This window comes from Procambarus clarkii, chromosome 1 (assembly GCF_040958095.1).
Source record: "Procambarus clarkii isolate CNS0578487 chromosome 1, FALCON_Pclarkii_2.0, whole genome shotgun sequence".
Taxonomy (NCBI): Eukaryota; Metazoa; Arthropoda; class Malacostraca; order Decapoda; family Cambaridae; genus Procambarus; species Procambarus clarkii.
Window position 1 is genome coordinate 53,376,302 of NC_091150.1, and position 23,883 is coordinate 53,400,184.

Sequence of the window (23,883 nt, forward strand, 5' to 3'; positions counted from 1 at the left end):
TTCATACTTATATTTGTTTTGGGTGAGGTGATATGACACAAATGTTTTTAGGTGAGATGACAAAACACGAATCAATGGGTATAAATTGTATATGAAAACATAAGATGAAAGTGCGTACAGAAGGCCTATTGGCCCGTATTTTCTCTTGCTGCTTCTATGTTGGTTCGGGGTCATGAAGTGGGTAGAATATATTTATGCGTTAATTGGATGTTGATTGCTAATGTTGACATTTTGATGTGTAGGGCCTCGCTGATGTCGAGTCTCCTGCTATCGCTGTATCTATCGATGATTTCTGTGTTACTTGTTAAGATTTCTCTGGTGATGGTCTGATTGTGAGAAGAAATTATATGTTCCTTGCTGGAGCCATGTTGCTTATGCATTGTTAATCGCAAAAGAGAAACGTTGTCGTCTATATACTGAGTTCTTTGGGGCTTACAATTCCCAAGTAAATGTGAAGGCATAGACAACGTTGGTGTCCTTCAAGGCGTTCTGTTTGGTGTGTGGGGAGTTTTTCATGAGAAGGTTGGCCGTTTTCTTGTTTTTGTAGTAAATTGTCAATTGTATTTTCTGATTTTTGTCTGTAGGGATAAAGTTCCTATTAATATCTTTCAGGACACTTTCCTCCATTTTATGAGCCGTCGAAAAGTAGTTCCTTTAAAACAGTCTAATAGGGGGTACAAGTGTTGTGTTAGTTGACTCTAACTGAACATGAATGAACATGAATGGTAGATTTTTTACCGGGCAAAAGGATGATCAAACAATTCACTTATCAATGTCTCAATAGAGACTACACCAGTAGTCAGATAAAGTAAATTATTTACTTTATCAGTAAATTTTTACTATTTGTAAAGCTTTTGTTACTTTACTATTTGTAAAGCCAATTTAAAAAAAAGTGGAGGAACTCAAGTACACAAAAACAATTGTTGTTTTTTGTTCATGGGGAAACATGCAAAAGGTAAAAAAAAATGTAGAAAGAAATTCTGAAATGCAGAAACTTGTGCAGGCAAAAGAACTAGTTGCTTGTGATCATTTTCATCGTTAGTTATTATACATTTGTGTTGTCAACAGTGTTCTTGGGTTGTTGACACCTTTGTCTTGTCATTACTACTGGTGTTGTCATTACTACTGCTGTTGTCATTACTACTGGTGTTGTCATTACTACTGGTGTTGTCATTACTACTGGTGTTGTCATTACTACTGGTGTTGTCATTACTACTGGTGTTGTCATTACTACTGGTGTTGTCATTACTACTGGTGTTGTCATTACTACTGGTGTTGTCATTACTGGTGTTGTCATTACTACTGGTGTTGTCATTACTACTGCTGTTGTCATTACTACTGGTGTTGTCATTACTACTGCTGTTGTCATTACTACTGGTGTTGTCATTACTACTGGTGTTGTCATTACTACTGGTGTTGTCATTACTACTGCTATTGTCATTACTACTGGTGTTGTCATTACTACTGGTGTTGTCATTACTACTGGTGTTGTCATTACTACTGGTGTTGTCATTACTGGTGTTGTCATTACTGGTGTTGTCATTACTACTGGTGTTGTCATTACTACTGGTGTTGTCATTACTGGTGTTGTCATTACTGGTGTTGTCATTACTACTGGTGTTGTCATTACTACTGGTGTTGTCATTACTACTGGTGTTGTCATTACTACTGGTGTTGTCATTACTACTGGTGTTGTCATTACTGGTGTTGTCATTACTGGTGTTGTCATTACTACTGGTGTTGTCATTACTACTGGTGTTGTCATTACTATTGGTGTTGTCATTACTTCTGGTGTTGTCATTACTACTGGTGTTGTCATTACTACTGGTGTTGTCATTACTACTGGTGTTGTCATTACTACTAGTGTTGTCATTACTACTGCTGTTGTCATTACTACTGGTGTTGTCATTACTACTGGTGTTGTCATTACTACTGCTGTTGTCATTAATACTGGTGTTGTCATTACTACTGCTGTTGTCATTACTACTGGTGTTGTCATTACTACTGGTGTTGTCATTACTACTGGTGTTGTCATTACTACTGGTGTTGTCATTACTGGTGTTGTCATTACTGGTGTTGTCATTACTACTGGTGTTGTCATTACTACTGGTGTTGTCATTACTACTGCTGTTGTCATTACTACTGCTGTTGTCATTACTACTGGTGTTGTCATTACTACTGGTGTTGTCATTACTACTGGTGTTGTCATTACTACTGGTGTTGTCATTACTACTGGTGTTGTCATTACTACTGGTGTTGTCATTACTACTGCTGTTGTCATTAATACTGGTGTTGTCATTACTACTGCTGTTGTCATTACTACTGGTGTTGTCATTACTACTGGTGTTGTCATTACTACTGGTGTTGTCATTACTACTGGTGTTGTCATTACTACTGGTGTTGTCATTACTGGTGTTGTCATTACTACTGGTGTTGTTGTCATTACTAGTGTTGTCATTACTGGTGTTGTCATTACTGGTGTTGTCATTACTGGTGTTGTCATTACTGGTGTTGTCATTACTGGTGTTGTCATTACTGGTGTTGTCATTACTACTGGTGTTGTCATTACTACTGGTGTTGTCATTACTGGTGTTGTCATTACTATTGGTGTTGTCATTACTACTGGTGTTGTCATTACTACTGGTGCTGTCATTACTACTGGTGTTATCATTACTGCTGTTGTCATTACTACTGGTGTTGTCATTACTGGTGTTGTTGTCATTACTGGTGTTGTCATTACTGGTGTTGTTGTCATTACTGCTGTTGTCATTACTGCCGTTGTCATTACTACTGGTGTTGTCATTACTACTGGTGTTGTCATTACTGGTGTTGTCATTACTACTGGTGTTGTTGTCATTACTGGTGTTGTCATTACTGGTGTTGTCATTACTGGTGTTGTCATTACTGGTGTTGTCACTACTGGTGTTGTCATTACTGCTGTAGTCATTACTGCTGTAGTCATTACTACTATGTGTGTTTACTCACCTAGTTGTGTTTGCGGGGGTTGAGCTCTGCTCTTTCGGCCCGCCTCTCAGCTGTCAATCAACTGTTACTAACTATTATTTTTTTCCACACCACACACACACACACACACACATCCCAGGAAGCAGCCCGTGACTGCTGACTAACTCCCAGGTATCTATTTACTGCTAGGTAACAAGGGCATTAGGGTGAAAGAAACTCTGCACATTGTTTGTCACCGGCGCCCGGAATCGAACCCGGGACCACAGGATCACGCGTCCAGCGTGCTGTCCGATCAGCCACCGGCGCCCACCCCCAACGACGCCCACACCGGTGCGCGTGTGTGCGTGTGTGTGTGTGTGTGTGTGTGTGTGTGCGCGAGCAAGCCTAAGACCTGAACCAGACGGATATACCAACACCCGCATAAGCACATCCATGTTCTCCACATATGCAACGAAACCCTTACATCCCGCGAGTGGGAATAAGTCTAACTAGGCACCATAACAGCCCGCATTCCGTTATATGGCGGCCCCTCTTCTAACGACCCGGTGGCCGCCGGAAGAGGGGGTGGGGGGGCTGCATCCCCACCCCCATCCCCTTAATGGCTATCATGCTTCACTTTGCTTTAAGGAGCACTATATTCTCATCTCCAGGTGCGACCTTTCTCATTTGTGGTGGTGAGGTCGCCAGGCTCTATCTTATGTTGATGATGTCGCCTGGCTCTATCTTATGGTGATGATGTCGCCTGGCTCTATCTTGTGGTCGTGATGTCGCCAGGCTCTATCTTATGGTGATGATGTCGCCTGGCTCTATCTTATGGTAATGATGTCGCCTGACTCTTTCTAATGGTGATGATGTCGCCTGGCTCTATCTTATGTTGATGATGTCGCCTGGCTCTATCTTATGTTGATGGTGTCGCCTGGCTCTATCTTATGGTGATGATGTCGCCAGGCTCTATCTTATGGTGATGATGTCGCCTGGCTCTATCTTATGGTGATGATGTCGCCTGGCTCTATCTTATGTTGATGATGTCGCCTGGCTCTATCTTATGTTGATGGTGTCGCCTGGCTCTATCTAATGGTGATGATGTCGCCAGGCTCTATCTTATGGTGATGATGTCGCCTGGCTCTATCTTATGGTGATGATGTCGCCTGGCTCTATCTTATGTTGATGATGTCGCCTGGCTCTATCTTATGTTGATGATGTCGCCTGGCTCTATCTTATGTTGATGATGTCGCCTGGCTCTATCTAATGGTGATGATGTCGCCAGGCTCTATCTTATGGTGATGATGTCGCCAGGCTCTATCTTATGGTGATGATGTCGCCTGGCTCTATCTTATGGTGATGATGTCGCCTGGCTCTATCTTATGGTGATGATGTCGCCTGGCTCTATCTTATGGTAATGATGTCGCCTGACTCTTTCTAATGGTGATGATGTCGCCTGGCTCTATCTTATGTTGATGATGTCGCCTGGCTCTATCTTATGTTGATGGTGTCGCCTGGCTCTATCTTATGTTGATGATGTCGCCTGGCTCTATCTTGTGGTGGTGATGTCGCCTGGCTCTATCTTATGTTGATGATGTCGCCAGGCTCTATCTTATGGTAATGATGTCGCCTGGCTCTATCTTATGGTGATGATGTCGCCTGGCTCTATCTTATGGTGATGATGTCGCCTGGCTCTATCTTATGGTGATGATGTCGCCTGGCTCTATCTTATGGTGATGATGTCGCCTGGCTCTATCTTATGGTGATGATGTCGCCTGGCTCTATCTTATGTTGATGATGTCGCCTGGCTCTATCTTATATTGATGATGTCGCCTGGCTCTATCTTATATTGATGATGTCGCCTGGCTCTATCTTATATTGACGATGTCGCCTGGCTCTATCTCATGTTGATGATGTCGCCTGGCTCTATCTTATGTTGATGATGTCATCTGGCTCTATCTTATGTTGATGATGTCGCCTGGCTCTATCTTATATTGATGATGTCGCCTGGCTCTATCTTATGTTGATGATGTCGCCTGGCTCTATCTTATGTTGATGATGTCGCCTGGCTCTATCTTATGGTGATGATGTCGCCTGGCTCTATCTCATGTTGATGATGTCGCCAGGCTCTATCTTATGTTGATGATGTCGCCTGGTTCTATCTTATGTTGATGATGTCGCCTGGCTCTATCTTATGGTGATGATGTCGCCTGGCTCTATCTTATGTTGATGATGTCGCCTGGCTCTATCTTATGTTGATGATGTCGCCTGGCTCTATCTTATGTTGATGATGTCGCCTGGCTCTATCTTATGTTGATGATGTCGCCTGGCTCTATCTTATGTTGATGGTGATTCTTGTATTCAACAATACATATGTTTAGCGTGGCGCATCTCTTTAACAATTCCTGTTGTGATTGTAGCTGTTCTCTCTAACAATTTCCAGCTGATTGTGGCGCCTTTAACGCCATTTTTCATAAAATGGCGTTAGAGTGTGTGTGTGTGTGTGTGTGTGTGGGGGGGGTGTGGGTGTGTGTGTGTGTGTGTGTGTGTGTGTGTGTGTGTGTGTGTGTGTGTGTGTGTGTGTGTGTGTGTGTGTGGGGGGGGGGGGTGTACTCACCGATTTGTGCTTGCGGGGGTTGAGCTTTGGCTCTTTGGTCCCGCCTCTCAACTGTCAATCAACTGGTGTACAGATTCCTGAGCCTACTGGGCTCTATCATATCTACATTTGAAACTGTGTATGGAGTCAGCCTCCACCACATCACTGCCGAATGCATTCCATCCGTTAACTACTCTGACAGTGAAAAAGTTCCTTCTAAGGTCTCTGTGGCTCATGTGGGTAAACTACTTCCCATGCCGGGAATCGAACCCGGGCCTCCTGGGTGAAAGCCAGGTATCCTAGCCACTAGACCACATGGGATCTGTGTGTGTGTATGTGTGTGTGTGTGTGTGTGTGTGTGTGTGTGTGTGTGTGTGTGTGTGTGTGTGTGTGTGTGTGTGTGTGTGTGTGTGTGTGTGTGTGTGTGTGTGTGTGTGTGTGTGTGTGTGTGTGTGTGTGTGTGTGTGTTTGTGTGTGTGTGTCCTAGCGAAGCCTCGAGGGTATATAGCCTGTAGCTAAATTTAATTAAGGGCTCGGCAATCTAACCTACTGTGTTGTTTGGCTAATGCAGTCGTTTGTTCTGTTGGTAATTCGATGAATGCGCTCATCCGATACGCCATGTCTGAACGTTTTCTTGTTGTCTTTGAATTAAACATTCTGGTTTAATCAGAAGTTTTATCCTCTCGATTATGATACCTCCCCCCCCCCTCCTGGTGGCCGCGATTGACACTATAGTCTCTTTGTGCCTGTTTTGAGTTTATTTCTAACCAATTCTCTTATGTTTCACATTCATCAGCTAACAATTGCAACAACCGCTAGCAATTTAATTTCCTTTTATAATGAAGTAAATTACATTACTTTAGAGTGTGTTAACGCTCTTCTGATCTTCCTTATTCGACTATTGTCTTAAATACCGGATTTGAATACCGAGTTATATATCTGGTTATATAATAGAACGGCTGCCAGTTTGTCTGCTTGCTCCAGATTGGTGGCCGGAGGCTTGCCAGATTCCTTCACTCAACTTCCCAGGATGACACATGGGGAGGTATGGGTGTGTCATAGGCTAGTTGAGGTCGGCCTCATTGTCCTATTTTAATTAATTTTAATTAAGGAATATCTGCATCTATGACGAACCCCCCCCCCTCTCCACCCCTCTCTCCTGTGATTTTCACGAGCCTGATATCTACAATTTGTTTTCCCTCAGTTTGTTTAGCTATAACATTTTCTGAGGAATAGAGAGATAGGGAAAAATATAGGAGAAAGGAAAAATGAGAAACTAGTAAACAATGGGAAGAAGAATGTAAACAGAAGGAACCACAGCTTATTACTATTTGTTATGACTCCTATAAAGTGCTTAGTGATGCAGACTGACTTTTCTCAATAGTGGACTCCCCTGGTCTCGCGTACATCAACGTTATTATTATTTTGTTGATTAGCACATTTAGGTACCTCTGCATTTATGCAGCTTCCCTAGACTATATGAAGGGGATGTTCAGTGTGTGTTTCAAAAAGCTAGCTACGTTGGCTAAAGTCCCCATCACACAGGAGGGTTAGTCATACAGAGGCATGTGATAAGTAGTCTGCACTGGCAGACTCTGGGTGCATTATGAGGATATCATCAACACAAGAGTGAATAAGGTAGTAGTGATACTAAAAGTCCCCATCTCGCAGGATGGTTAGTCATACAGGGCCATAAGTTCAGTAGCCTGCACTGGCAAATTTTAGACGCATTATGAGGATGTATTTAAGAACATGAGAGTGAATGAAGTAATTGCAAAGCTGCAGGTACCTCATGCCAACGGGTCTGAATGGTCTGATATGATAACTGGGCATTCGGTGATGTAGTGTGGGAGATCATGCCGCAGTTCCTGCTCACAGAGTTTGCCCCTGGAGTGTTCAGGATTGGGAGATCCGTCACCTGTAGCCACCTGCCACAAGTAATGGTAACCCAACCTGATCCTGGCAACCACTGTGTCGCACAGTCTGGTGGGCGTTTTGTGCTGCCCATAAACATAGGTTTCAGATCTGAACAAATCATAGCTTTTTATACTGGTGCTTTCAGGTCGTTGGGAGTCAGTAATTTCTTTCCTATCAGACCTGAGTGTTTGGAACAGTCTTGACAGCAGAAATGGAGATAACTAGGTCTAATTCAACTTCATCTTTGTTACACGCTAATTTGGCTGCAATATCTATGTCATTATCAACGTTAGTCTGTCTAGGGATACAATAAGATGGGAGCCGGTCGGCCGAGCGGACAGCACGCTGGACTGTGATCCTGTGGTCCTGGGTTCGATCCCAGGCGCCGGCGAGAAACAATGGGCAGAGTTTCTTTCACCCTATGCCTCTGTTACCTAGCAGTAAATAGGTACCTGGGTGTTAGTCAGCTGTCACGGGCTGCTTCCTGGGGGTGGAGGCCTGGTCGAGGACCGGGCCGCGGGGACACTAAAGCCCCGAAAGCATCTCAAGATAACCTCAAGAATAAATGTCTACGGTGAAAACTGGTGGTTTACTTGTGTGAACTTATCACAACATAACAACAGCTGTTTACAACAATATCTACAACACATTGAAGTTAATAACATTGCCACTTGACCCAGAAGCTTACATACTACTAAGTTAACTAGGTCAAGCTTAAGGTACACGAAACTCGACAACATTGGTGCACAAGATTTACTTGATGGTGTAAAGTTAACTTGTCATGAGCTTAGTTTAACTTTACAGCATCTAGCAAATCTTAGGAGCATTGGTACACTAGTCGGCAGTTAAAGTGTATCTAAGTTAATGAGGTTAAGTTGTATTCAATGTGACATTATCCAGCATTAAAGTCCCTAAGGACTATCAATATCAAAGTCTCTATAGAATCAACAGGGTTAAAGTATCCAGTACTGGGCAACCTCAAGTCACTATTGACCTTAACATCTTGAAAGACACTATGGACTCTCAAAAACTGAGTCCCTCAGGACTGTCAGAGTCGGTAATCGCTGAAAAATTTATAGAAACCAGTGAGGTGAATCTCTCGACCGCACCACAGGTAAACTCAGGCATTATACCAACTATGAAAAATACTTCCTACCCTATCCGGGGTACACTTAGGGGATATCTGATATCCCCCTAAGGATATCTGATATTCCCTAACTTAAGCATCATTCTGTAGTTCTCTACGTATGCAGATGTTCGTTAAATATAATATTAACAAAACATTATAATAATTCATTACCACACCTGGAGTAACCTAACCACTTGGGCTGGCCGCCCAGGACGGTCATGGTGGGCCTGGGGGCGGAGTGGACAGCGCTCTGGGATCGTAGTCCTAAGGGCCCGGGTTCGATTCCCGGTAGAGGCAGAAACAAATGGGAAGAGTTTCTTTCACCCTGGTCCCCCACCTGTTCATCTAGCAGTAAATTGGTAATTGGAAGTTAGACAACTGCTACGGGCTGTTTCGTTGGGATGTGTGTGTGTGTGTGTGTGTGTGTGTGTGTGTGTGTGTGTGTGTGTGTGTGTGTGTGTGTGTGTGTGTGTGTGTGTGTGTGTGTGTGTGTGTGTGTGTGTGTGTGTGTGTGTGTGTGTGTGTGTGTGTGTGTGTGTGTGTGTGTGTGTGTGTGTGTGTGTGTGTGTGTGTGTGTGTGTGTGTGTGTGTGTGGGTGGGTGTGTGGGTGGGTGTGCACGTGTGTAAGAGAAATATATGTAGTAGACATAATGCAGGGAAAAATAAATTGGTTCGAAAAGAGGCGTCAAAGAGTTAATAGCTCGACTCTGCAGATACAAAATAGTAAATACACACGCACGCACGCACACACACACTCACACACACACACACACACACAACTCCTAGAAAGATCTAGGAGTTGATATCACGCCAAAGCTATCTCATGAAACCCACATAAAAAGAATAACATCTGCGGCGTATACGAGGCTGGCTAACATCAGAACTGCCTTCAGAAACCTGCATAAGGAATCTTTCAGAACCTTGTATACCACATATGTATGGACAGTCCTGGGGTATGCGGCCCTAGCATGGAGCCCGTACCTTGTCAAGCCCATGACGAAGCTGGAAAAAGGTCTGAGGTATGCCACTAGGCTAGTCCCAGAACTAAGAGGCATGAGTTACGAGGAAAGGCCGCGTGAACTGCATCTCACGTCGCTGGAAGACAGAAGAGCTCTGGGAGGCATGATCACCACATACAAAATTCCCAGGTGAATTGACAGGGTAGACAAGGATGGATTATTTAACACGGGTGGTACACGCACAAGGGGACAATGGTGGAGGCAAAATACCCATATGAGCCACAGGGACGTTAGAAAGAACTTTTTCAGTGTCAGAGTAGTTATCAAATGAAATCCACTAGGAAATGATGTGGTGGAGGCTGACACCATACACAGTTTCAAATGTAGATATGATAGAGCCCAGTAGGCTCAGGATTCTGTTCCTCAGTTGATTAACGGTTGAGAGGCGGGACCAAAGAGCCAGAGCTCAACCCCCGCAAACACAACTAGGTGAGTACACACACACACACACACCCACACACACGCACACACACACACACACACACACACACACACACACACACACACACACACACACACACACACACACACACACACACACACACACACACACACACACACACACACACACACACACACACACACACACACACACACACACACACACACACACACACACACACACACACACACACACTCACAAACACACACACACACACACACACACACACACACACACACACACACACACACACACACACACACACACACACACACACACACACACACACACACACGCACACACTCGCTCGGTGGCCAGCGCTCTCAACAAGCATTTAACAGTTTAACAACGCCCTATTAAGCATATCAACAAAACCTTAATAAAACATTTAAGAGTGCCCCGGACATGCGGACACACATAGTACACACACATCTAAAAGTGCATACAAATATATGCACCTATACTCACTGCTGCAACAATATATTTATATATGGCATTAATTATACAATTTATGTACAAAGTTAGTACACAGTGTTTATTAATACTATTATGTATACAATGGGACACAACAAGGGTGTTGTGGTAGAGGGGGAAGAGAGGGAGGAGAAGGATAGTGAGAATGGAAGGGGGAAAAAAGTGACAGATGGGGAGAGGTTGGAAGAGAGGAAGAAAAGAGGGTATATATATATATATATATATATATATATATATATATATATATATATATATATATATATATATATATATATATATATATATATATATATATATATAATGAATTTCCTTCATTTCCCTTACATTTTTCATCACTTGAGAAGGAAAGAGTAAAAATGAACTCTCCTGAGCTCATTTTAACAGTTTTATTTGGCCTGACGCTGAGAGATGCGTTTCATTAACTCTTGTTAACATTATCAAGATTCAAATGATTTCAAAGTTGTTGTTGTTTAAGATTCAGCTACTGGGAACATAAAGTTCGAAGTAGCACGTTCTATGGTGAGCCCGTAGAGGACTTACCTGGCACAGGAGCGGTGCAAGTAGCACGGGCTATGGTGAGCCCGTAGAGGACTTACCTGGCACAGGAGCGGGCTATGGATTTCAAAGATTCGTGCTGCATGATATATATATCCGAGGATGAGGTGAAGGTGAAGTGCCTTACTTATAAGTCCATTGCATCTTAGCAGTCTCCTGTTTGCATACTGCTTGTGTGTTCCGTCGTGGTCTGGATATTGACAGTGTAAATTAATGCCAATGGAAGCGGGGACTATTGACAAGATGGTGGGTTCCTGTCCCTGTTTAGGCTTGTGATGAAGGACCTCTGGTAATTTAGCTATATACTTGAATCAACGGATCTTCTTAATATATTGTCGTTTGTAATTAAGCATTGAGCGTAGCTTTAATCTCAAGAGATAAGCTCCGGGGCCACCACTCATTAATCACCGGTTGGATTGGTTGACCCAGCATGACGTCATTGATCACCTTGGTAATAAGAGGCAGTGAGAGGTGAGCAGGTGTTTGGATCTCGAGGCACTTGTGACAAGCAAAATATTCCTTCCCCTCCTCCACCACACACTCCCCAACCCCCTCCACCAACTAACCTCCTCCATCACACAACCCTCCACCACACAACCTTCTTCACCACAACCCCTTCCATAACACATTTAGTAGACAATAACAACAAAATGTTAACAATAATGTTGAAGAATAGATATACATTTGCTCTGTACCTGAGCCTTTCCTCAACCACCACTTCATCACCACAACGTATTTCAGCATAATTCCCTTCTGTTTTCCTCTCGCGAATTTAAAACCTCTCATAAATATTATTCTAAAAATTCAATCAGGATTACTGTTGCATGTTAATAACCAGCCTCACCACAGCGTGTAATTCCTAAATTGCTGTTGAGGACACGAGTTATATTGTAACTTGTAAACAAGAATTATTATTATTACCCGACTGTAGTTGAGAACACGAGTAATACTGTTTTGCTCGACATTATAACCACAGAAACGTTTTAACACGATTCAGTGGTTTCCAACTCTTAACAAAATAATGTTTCTCACTCTGTATTGAAAGCAAATTGCTAGTGACATATTAAACCCGCTAAACCACGTGTCTGAGCTGAAAGATATAACTCCGAGCAAGTCTCTGGTCTCTGAAAAAGAACTGTGGATTAAATCCTAACCTTTTGATTATTATATTACAAAATATTCCGTTTAAAAGTATAGTTAAGTATTATAAACAAATCCACAGGAGCCCTATTGAGGATTCGAACCTATGCGCTGGGTGTTCCCAGACGCGTTCTAGTCAACTGTACCACGACATGGTATAAAAATTTACAAACTGGAGTGATGCTGCACCCACGAGAATCCCGAGGCTTCTACTGGAGCCTAATCGAGGTTTCATTTCAACCCCATGCACGTAGGCTCTGTCAACCAAATAGATCTCACTCTGACCTCCAGAGGTAGTGTACTTCAGTACCGTGTATTGGAGTAGGGGCGTCAGAGGTAGGACTGATGATCAGCAGGTGTAGTACGATGGTGTGGTTGACCAGCAGATGGAGGTTAATAGAACACCATTTCTGCTTGATTGAGCCTCTCTCTTACAGCAGCGACGGCATGTGTACTAAGTGTACCACCACGCGACGGTCGTAGTGTAAACCATAGACCTCATTCATCTCATTACTCTTCCTGAACCCAATAATATATAAATGCAAATAAGGGACGATGAAATTACTAGGGATTTGATAACCAGATTTTTATCACTGAAATAACACAATCATTCACATAACATGCAACGAACAGTGATAACGATGCGTGTTAACGGGTCCAGGTTAATTCCAGGACCAGGTAAAAAAAACACCACGAGTAAAAACCTTTTAAGTTACAAGTTAACAAGGAATTATATAAGATATTACAGTACATTTGCTACCCAGATTTCGTTCACCTGGGGTCTCAAGGTGGTGCATGGAGGACACCAATATACAAGAGCCACAGTGCCGGTTGGTTAATCGTAAAAACCTTGGTTGTGGCACCAGTTTCGGCCTCCAGACATTCTATACTGGATTTAGTCGAATTCCGTGTTGAATAATTATTCTACCGATCTGCAAGATTGTCAGAATAACAGTTATGAAGGACCTGATCGCTGCACAGAGTAAAGGGTTTAGAAAACCCCATTGTATGGATACCATCTCACATATATATAACCCATCATAATGACACAGACATTGCAGGCAAATTAGCGTCTAACAAAGATGAAGTTGAAGCAGACCTGGGTATCCCCATCTCTGTTGTCAAGACTATATTGTTCTAAACACTTGGCTCTAATAGAAAAGTTTCTACTCCTAAAGACATGAAAGCACCAGTTTAAAATGCTATGATAAGTTTAGATCCGAAACCTATGTTTATGGGCAGCACAAAACGTCGACCAGACTGTGACACAGTGGTTGGCAGGATCAGGTTGGGTTACCGTTACCTGTGACAGATGGCTGCAGGTGACGGGTCTCCCAATCCTGAGCACTTCAGGTGCAAACTGTGAGCAGAACTGCGGCATGATCTCCCACACTACATCTCTGAATGCCCAGTTATCAGACCATTCAGATACGTTGGTATGAGGTACCTGGAGCTTTGCAATCACTATATTAACTCTCGTGTTCTCGAGGATAATCTCAAAAGCACCCAGAGTTTGCCAGTGCAGACTACTGATAACATGGTCCTGTATGACTAGCCATCCTGTGTGAGGGGGACAGCTTTGTATCACTGCTACCTCATTCACTCTTGTTGGGGGGGGGGGGGTTCTTTCCTCTATAAATAACATTTTACTCTGGATAATTTCCACAACTGTTGTAGTCTTGAAGGTATCCTCATCATGCATCCAGAGTTTGACAGTGCAGACAACTGATCACAAGGCGCTGTATGACGTCTTATACTCTCCTGCGAGATGGGGATTTTTAGCAACAAGAAGCTAGTTCTTGACGCACACTGTTCTCCCCCTTTCCTATAGTCCAGGATATCTGCATAAATTCACACGTTCGTAAATATGTTGATAAAAAAAAATTCTGCCCAAGGTACTTGCTACCTTTTCCCATCCCCTGACCACACTCCAGACTAACAGAGACAAGTGACATGGAGCTAAATCGAGTGGTACATTAATTCCAAAGAATGTTTCTTTATATAATTATACAAATAAACTCTCCTAATTAACAATTATACGAAACACTGGAATATATGGGCGACAACATCTTAAATGGATTAATTCATTAACGGATGGACGTGGATCATCCCTATCCGCTCAACACGTCCCTCCCTTCCAACCACTCTCAACTATAGGCAAACTTCCCCCTTCCAATTTAATTCCCAATTACAGAAATTAGCAAATGAAACATAATATTCCAATATGCAATAATAACAATTGTGGGTGAGCCTCTGAGGTAATTTCCCAAAAAAAACACCATGTCAGAGGGAAGACAAATGTATACACAAATGTATTCAGGATCATGCAATATTATTCACGGTGGAGAAACTTACGACTTGTTTAAATGACGATGTAGAAAAGACACATTTACATATATCAGTGTATTATTAATCCAAATTTTCAGATGAATATCCTGCGTATACCCATATCAAGGGTAAACAATGAATTGAGACAATATATTGTGTTACAGCGCCTTGATAATGGATGTAGGTTCATCCAAAAAATCGCTCTAATTTTACTTGTTTTGAGTCTTCAAAACTCAACTTACACATGTTTTCAGTCTTCAAAATTCAACTTACACATGTTTTGAGTCTTCAAAACTCAACTTATACATGTTTTCAGTTTTCAAAATTCAACTTACACATGTTTTCAGTCTTCAAAATTCAACTTACACATGTTTTCAGTCTTCAAAACTCAACTTACACATGTTTTCAGTCTTCAAAACTCAACTTACACATGTTTTTAGTCTTCAAAACTCAACTTACACATGTTTTCAGTCTTCAAAATTCAACTTACACATGTTTTCAGTCTTCAAAACTCAACTTACACATGTTTTGAGTCTTCAAAATTCAACTTACACATGTTTTCAGTCTTTTCTTCACATTCATTATTCACTATTGCAACCACTGCGCCACCGGTTTCCCACAGCAGTACCTAGCTATTGCAACTCAGCATTTCACTTCTCTATCGTATATTATAGTTTGTGTGTTGGTTGGTGGTGTTGTCGTCGTTGATCCTTCTCTACGGACAACCCAACCCACACCTCGGTAGAGTGCTTATACTAGGGGATCACCCTTGGCGCTTCTGGCTCTTGGAGAGGGGCTCAACGTCACACATTTAGGGGATGCGGCTCCAACACTTAGCCTCGTTGTCACGTGCACACACCCACTCGAGCCGCTGTGACTCCCCACTCTCTCCTTAGGTGATATGATCTCCTCAATCCCCCTTTGACTTATTAGTATTACCTTCTACCCTGTCCAAAGCAGTGGTTCTTGGTTCTTTCTCTCTCTCTCTCTCTCCTTCCTTTACTATTTCCTGGGAAGCCTCACTAGGACAAGGGCAAACACCAGCAAATTGGAATACATTTACTGGACAAAGCACATACACAATACATACACACATATAATAATAATGAATCCTATACGCTATACTATTACAATCAGGTTGCACTCCAACACCATCAGAACTCTATCATCAGCTTATCAAGTGGTATCCTATCTCCTGGTTCACCACCTGATACTATCAACCTCCTCAAGTTGATCAAGTCTACATACACTGTTGCATCATCAGCAAGAGAATATATATATATGTATCTATAAATTTGTACAAAGAAAATCAACATGTGAATGCAACAACATATATCAGTATAAATGTTCCTTGATACATAACAATGATCAATCGATCACTCTATCAGTCCTAGAACACATACATCTGTAGGTAATCAAGCCTACGACTGTAACTCTAAACTTCAGTATAAAACACTCCTTGACATAAGAATGCAAACAATCACCCACCTTTCACTGCGTCTTGCACGCTAATGACAACCAAACACTCGATTACCTCCTTACAAGTAATCATTTAGAACTTCCCTTCCACATCTGAAAGTTCACTACCCTGATCTCTTCAGGTTCTTCTGGGTTTACTACCAGGATCCTCTGCAGCTCCTCCAAGCTGCTACCATGAAGTTTCTTTGAGCACTACGGTGCTTCACCCTTCTGCTAGGGTCCTCCACAGCTCTCCTGGCTGCTACACCATGAAGTTCCCTCGAGCAACTATGGTGCTTCACCACCTCTACAGAAGCACGTGACACTCCTCTTCACTGCTTCTCCTCACAGCTCAAGGTCCTCTGCTCCACTACCTTGGAGTCTCATCAACTACTCCCTCTGTGCTGGCTTCGAAGTTCTCAGCAACTTCTTCCCCAAAGACAAACCACAGATTGTCTAGTCGAGGGCGCTATCCCTCTGACAGAGCTTGGTCAGGGCGATTCCACAGCTCACGAAAATGTCTCTGGGCGGCTTAATACTCTCCTCCTCGTCGACCAGGACTTGAGACCACAACGTTCCCAGCTCGATTCTACAGCTGGCACGTCTACACACTTCTCTTCTCTTGGAGATATATCACTAGGGGTTCCTTTCTGACGGGAGCTCAAACGGAGCGCGGCTTTCCCCCTGCGATGTCTGGCCTCAAGTGAGGTCAAAGCCCTCCAGAAGCGAGCCTCATGCCTCCAACAAAATATCCACATATCCTAACCAGTCATTTATCTGCTGTTTTATGCACTGCCCATAATCTTAAATTGTTATTTGAATCCAACAAACTATTTTACATCTGTGTTATCGCCTCTATATTTCCTAGACCTTCCGGTTAGGTCAGGCTTGCTGAATAACTCTCAAGGGGGGAGACTCGTTTCTCCTACAGGCTGAGATCATAACACGTAAAATAATATATCAGGGTGTACAGTGCACTATTTTTTGTCAGCGTGTACAGTGCATTGTTTTCAGCGTTATATAATAAATAATCAATATAAAATCTAAAACAATAACAGCTTACGTAGCCTGGCTCTGCAGTTAAACTTTATTATAACAGTTATCTTCAAGTGTTATCTTCGGGTTAATAACCTGTACCATCAAGCAGGGGTTGTACCAAGTGTACCATCATGCAGGGGTTGTACCAAGTGTACCATCATGCAGGGGTTGTACCAAGTGTACCATCATGCAGGGGTTGTACCAAGTGTACCATCATGCAGGGGTTGTACCAATTGTACCATCAAGCGGGGGTTGTACCATGTACAACCGAAAGTCAACTGACCGTCATATCAGCCGTCGGTCCTGTCAACCGATCGTCATGTCAAGTGGACCAACAGTGAAAGGCAAAACCGTACACACACACAGTGTAATCACCAATGCAATCACATCCCGAAAGTGATTACTTGCGCATATTTGTTTAAGGACAACAAAAACAACGAACAACAAACCATCTCCCCCCCCCCCCCGACACGGAAGGAAAGAATCAAGTAACAGGAAGCCGCTGTAACGAAGCCAATTTTGTATCTGCAACAAATGAGATATAAAGCTACAGCATAATCCCCCTGAGACGACTTGGGGGGATGAAGCCAAAGTCACGGGGTGGAATTTAATAAAAATAAAAGTTATATTGGGCATATTACGAAATTGGAAATTAGCTAGGGAGAGAAAGAAGACATGAGAGAGAGAGAAAGAGAGAGAGAGAGAGAGAGAGAGAGAGAGAGAGAGAGAGAGAGAGACGAGAGAGAGAGAGAGAGAGAGGAGAGAGAGAGAGAGAGAGAGGAGAGAGGGAGAGGGAGAGGGAGAGGGAGAGGGAGAGAGAGAGAGAGAGAGAGAGAGAGAGAGAGAGAGAGAGAGAGAGAGAGAGAGAGAGAGAGAGAGAGAGAGAGAGAGAGAGACAGACGAGAGAGAGAGAGACAGAGAGAGGAGAGAGAGAGAGAGAGAGAGAGAGAGAGAGAGAGAGAGAGAGAGAGAGAGAGAGAGGAGAGAGAGAGGAGAGAGAGAGAGAGAGAGAGAGAGAGAGAGAGAGAGAGAGAGAGAGAGGAGAGGGAGAGGGAGAGGGAGAGGAGGAGAGAGAGAGAGAGAGAGAGAGAGAGAGAGAGAGAGAGAGAGATAGAGAGAGAGAGAGGAGAGAGAGAGAGAGAGAGAGAGAGAGGAGAGAGAGAGAGAGAGAGAGAGAGAGAGAGAGAGAGAGAGAGAGAGAGAGAGAGAGAGAGAGAGAGAGAGAGATTAAGGAATAGCATACTGTTCAGCAGATATATTCAGAACAGTTTTTCAGCAGATGTAACTGTAAGCATTGCCACCCTGTAACTGTATCCAATCCCATCCTGTAACTGTACCCATTCCCACTATGTAACTGTAACTAATCCCACCCGGTAACCTTCCCTGTAACTCTTCCATCCCATCCTGCCAAAAAGTTTGTAGTCTGGCTGTAAGTGAAGACCTTATATGATAAGCACCAAAGAAAAGTTTACAAATTGAGGAATTTTATTTCAGCTCAAAAGAGATTTGTAGCTTCAAATGTTTTCTCATGTGAGGAGTTTTGAAGACTCCTCCACAAGGACTATCTATCTAAGGAGAGAACTTTGCCGTTGCTGAGTTTGCAACTTGCAGTAAATATGTCTATATATAACTTCTTGCAGGGGATGGTGATGTCTTATCAGTGAGTCAGATCTTGGTCATGTGGTTATCGTCTTACACATGTAAGATCTGGAGTTTTATGTCATCTTTGTGATATATTGGGGAGAGTCTGTCAGTTGTTAAGTTATCCTACACCATGAGCTACACACGCAAAGTTATGACCCTCTCACCAGTACACACGCAAAGTTATGACCCTCTCACCAGTACACACGCAAAGTTATGACCCTCTCACCAGTACATACGCAAAGTTATGACCCTTCCACCAGTACACACGCAAAGTTATGACCCTCCCACCAGTACACACGCAAAGTTATGACCCTCCCACCAGTACACATGCAAAGTTATGACTCTCCCACCAGTACACACGCAAAGTTATGACCCTCCCACCAGTACACACGCAAAGTTATGACCTTCCCACCAGTACACACGCAAAGTTATGACCCTCCCACCAGTACACACGCAAAGTTATGACCCTCTCACCAGTACACACGCAAAGTTATGACCCTCTCAGCAGTACATACGCAAAGTTATGACCCTTCCACCAGTACACACGCAAAGTTATGACCCTCCCACCAGTACACACGCAAAGTTATGACCCTCCCACCAGTACACATGCAAAGTTATGACCCTCCCACCAGTACACACGCAAAGTTATGACCCTCCCACCAGTACACACGCAAAGTTATGACCCTCCCACCAGTACACACGCAGAGTTATGACCCTCCCACCAGTACACACGCAAAGTTATGACCCTCCCACCAGTACACACGCAAAGTTATGACCCTCCCACCATTACACACGCAAAGTTATGACCCTCCCACCAGTACACACGCAAAGTTATGACCCTCCCACTAGTACACACGCAAAGTTATGACCCTCCCACCAGTACACACGCAAAGTTATGACCCTCCCACCAGTACACACGCAAGGTTATGACCCTCCCACTAGTACACACGCAAAGTTATGACCCTCCCACCAGTACACACGCAAAGTTATGACCCTCCCACCAGTACACACGCAAAGTTATGACCCTCCCACCAGTACACACGCAAAGTTATGACCCTCCCACCAGTACACACGCAAAGTTATGACCCTCCCACCAGTACACACGCAAAGTTATGACCCTCCCACCAGTACACACGCAAGTTATGACCCTCCCACCAGTACACACGCAAAGTTATGACCCTCCCACCAGTACACACGCAAAGTTATGACCCTCCCACCAGTACACACGCAAAGTTATGACCCTCCCACCAGTACACACGCAAAGTTATGACCCTCCCACCAGTACACAGGCAAAGTTATGACCCTCCCACCAGTACACACGCAAAGTTATGACCCTCCCACCAGTACACACGCAAAGTTATGACCCTCCCACCAGTACACACGCAAAGTTATGACCCTCCCACCAGTACACACGCAAAGTTATGACCCTCCCACCAGTACACACGCAAAGTTATGACCCTCCCACCAGTACACACGCAAAGTTATGACCCTCCCACCAGTACACACGCAAAGTTATGACCCTCCCACCAGTACACACGCAAAGTTATGACCCTCCCACCAGTACACACGCAAAGTTATGACCCTCCCACCAGTACACACGCAAAGTTATGACCCTCCCACCAGTACACACGCAAAGTTATGACCCTCCCACCAGTACACACGCAAAGTTATGACCCTCCCACCAGTACACACGCAAAGTTATGACCCTCCCACCAGTACACACGCAAAGTTATGACCCTCCCACCAGTACACACGCAAAGTTATGACCCTCCCACCAGTACACACGCAAAGTTATGACCCTCCCACCAGTACACACGCAAAGTTATGACCCTCCCACCAGTACACACGCAAAGTTATGACCCTCCCACCAGTACACACGCAAAGTTATGACCCTCCCACCAGTACACACGCAAAGTTATGACCCTCCCACCAGTACACACGCAAAGTTATGACCCTCCCACCAGTACACACGCAAAGTTATGACCCTCCCACCAGTACACACGCAAAGTTATGACCCTCCCACCAGTACACACGCAAAGTTATGACCCTCCCACCAGTACACACGCAAAGTTATGACCCTCCCACCAGTACACACGCAAAGTTATGACCCTCTCACCAGTACACACGCAAAGTTATGACCCTCCCACCAGTACACAAAGTCAAGATGCCCACATTACGCAAGCACAAGTCATGACCACATCACCACTACACAAAGAAACCTCCGAACACAATCCATATATAACAGAATGGCAATGAAAACTGGAATACAACTGGGAGAATACCCTATTAAAGTGGTTGAGACGTCTGTATAATTGCCACACGTATAGTGATATGAGATGAATCACTGATGATTGATGATTGATAAAGATTAAGCCACCCGAGAGGTGGCACGGGGCATGAATAGCCCGTAAGTGGTGGCCCTTTCGGCCCAATCAATAGATGATACTGGAGATCTTTGGAGGTGCAACTGCACCCTGCGTGACGGGAGATGTCTCCCGTGTCTCTGAATCACTGTATACCTGACACTGTATATACCTGACACTACACTACCTACACTACACTACACTACACCACACTACACTACACTACACTACACTACACTACACTACACTACACTACCACACTACACTACACTACACTACACTACACTACACTACACTACACTACACTACACTACACTACACTACACTACACTACACTACACTACACTACACTACACTACACTACACTACACTACACTACACTACACTACACTACACTACACTACACTACACTACACTACACTACACACCACACCACACTACACTACACTACACTACACTACACTACACTACACTACACTACACTACACTACACTACACTACACTACACTACACTACACTACACTACACCACACTACACTACACTACACTACACTACACTACACTACACTACACTACACTACACTACACCACACTACACTACACTACACTACACTACACTACACTACACTACACTACACTACACTACACTACACTACACCACACTACACTACACTACACTACACTACACTACACTACACTACACTACACTACACTACACTACACTACACTACACTACACTACACTACACTACACTACACTACACCACACCACACTACACCACACTACACTACACTACACTACACTACACTACACTACACTACACTACACTACACTACACTACGCTACGCTACACTACACTACACTACACTACACTACACTACACTACACTACACTACACTACACTACACTACACTACACTACACTACACTACACCACACCACACTACACTACACTACACTACACTACACTACACTACACTACACTACACTACACTACACTACACTACGCTACACTACACTACACTACACTACACTACACTACACTACACTACACTACACTACACTACACTACACTACACTACACTACACTACACTACACTACGCTACACTACACTACACTACACTACACTACACTACACTACACTACACTACACTACACTACACTACACTACACTACACTACACTACACTACACCACACCACACTACACTACACTACACTACACTACACTACACTACACTACACTACACTACGCTACACTATGTTCATTTACCTGACACACAATACGGGGAAGACAGAACAGAGATGAATTTAATAGAAAAGAGATGAATAGGTATTGAATTAGAGATGAAGAGTCGTTTAAGGCTTCCCGTTCGTCTGGTGTTGGGTTACTAACGGCCACAAACTACCGTAATAATCAACCACTCGAGTCTCAGTTTGCAGCATCCGGATGCTCTAATTAGTGGGCTGGTAGGGCGTTAAATCATATAATTAGCACATGTTTGATCTAAATTGTTGTATAAAGTACCAGATGGGCTATATTCCGGCTGTGATTGAGCCTCTCTCTCTCTCCCTTCTCTCTCTCTCTCTCTCTCTCTCTCTTCCTCTCCTCTCTCTCTCCCTTCTCTCCTCAGTCTTCTAATTTCCCACTCTCTCATCTCTCTTTTACACTAAATCAAGCCGGCTAAACCGACAAGTTAAATCACCATCATTCTTAACGATTTAAATCACTTTCGTAACCAACAAGGTAAACCACCATTGTACCTAAAATCTTTAACCACCATTGTACCTAAAATCTTAAACCACCATTGTACCTAAAATCTTAAACCACCATTGTACCTAACGAATTAAAGTAGCATCATACCATACGAGTATGTATGGAGTATGGCTGGAGCTGCATATTCTGTATGGAGTATGTATGGAGAAATATAGTACCCAAATGAGCCACAGAGACATTAGAAAGAATTTGTTCAATGTCACAGTAGTTAACAGAAGGAATTCATTAAGCAGTCGTGTGGTGGAGGCTGACTACATACACAGTTTCAAATGTAGATATGATAGAGCCCGATAGGCACAGGAATCTGTACACCAGTGGATTGACAGTTGAGAGGCGGGACCAAAGAGCCAAAGTTCAACCCACTCAAGCACAACTAGGTGACTACACACATACGCGCGCGCACACGCACACACACACGCACTCGCACACGCACACACTCTCTTGCACACCATCTTGGCTCAAGTTTCTATAGCTGAGCTTGTGTACCTAAGTACACCAGAGTTTACCTTCGATCAGTTGCTCCTGAAAACCTTTTGGGCGTGAAAGGTGTGTATATGTGTGTGTGTGTGTGTGGTGTGTGTGTGTGTGTGTGTGTGTGTGTGTGTGTGTGTGTGTGTGTGTGTGTGTGTGTGTGTGTGTGTGTGTGTGTGTGTGTGTGTGTGTGGTGTGTGTGTGTGTGTACTCACCTATTTGTGCTTGCGAGGGTTAAGCTCCGGCTCTTTGGTCCCGCCTCTCAACTGTCAATCAACTGGTGTACAGATTCCTGAGCCTACTGGGCTCTATCATATCTACATTTGAAACTGTGTGGAGTCAGCCTCCACCACATCACTGCCGAATGCATTCCATTTGTTAACTACTCTGACACTGAAAAAGTTCTTTCTAACATCCCTGTGGCTCATTTGGGTACTCAGTTTCCACTTGTGTCCTCTAGTTCGGGTACCACCTGTGTTAAACAGTTTATCCTTATCAACCCTGTCAATACCTCTGAGAATTTTGTAGGTAGTGATCATGTCTCCCCTTACTCTTCTGTCTTCTAGTGTCGGGAGGTGCACCTCACGC

General features: G+C 43.6%; 1 protein-coding gene and 1 non-coding gene across 2 annotated transcripts in view; both read right to left on the bottom strand.

Moving 5' to 3' along the window:
* Positions 1 to 1,061: 1,061 nt before the first annotated feature.
* The window catches only part of LOC138363437 (dentin sialophosphoprotein-like), a 37,837-nt gene continuing 15,015 nt past the window's right edge, over positions 1,062 to 23,883 (bottom strand). Inside the window, exon 3 of the mRNA XM_069322619.1 lies at positions 1,062 to 2,952. Within this exon, the coding sequence (XP_069178720.1) occupies positions 1,062 to 2,952 (1,891 nt within the window). The remainder of the gene's footprint in view (positions 2,953 to 23,883) is intronic.
* On the bottom strand, positions 5,792 to 5,863 carry TRNAE-UUC (transfer RNA glutamic acid (anticodon UUC)). The gene has a single exon. It is a non-coding gene; the product is annotated as a tRNA-Glu (tRNA).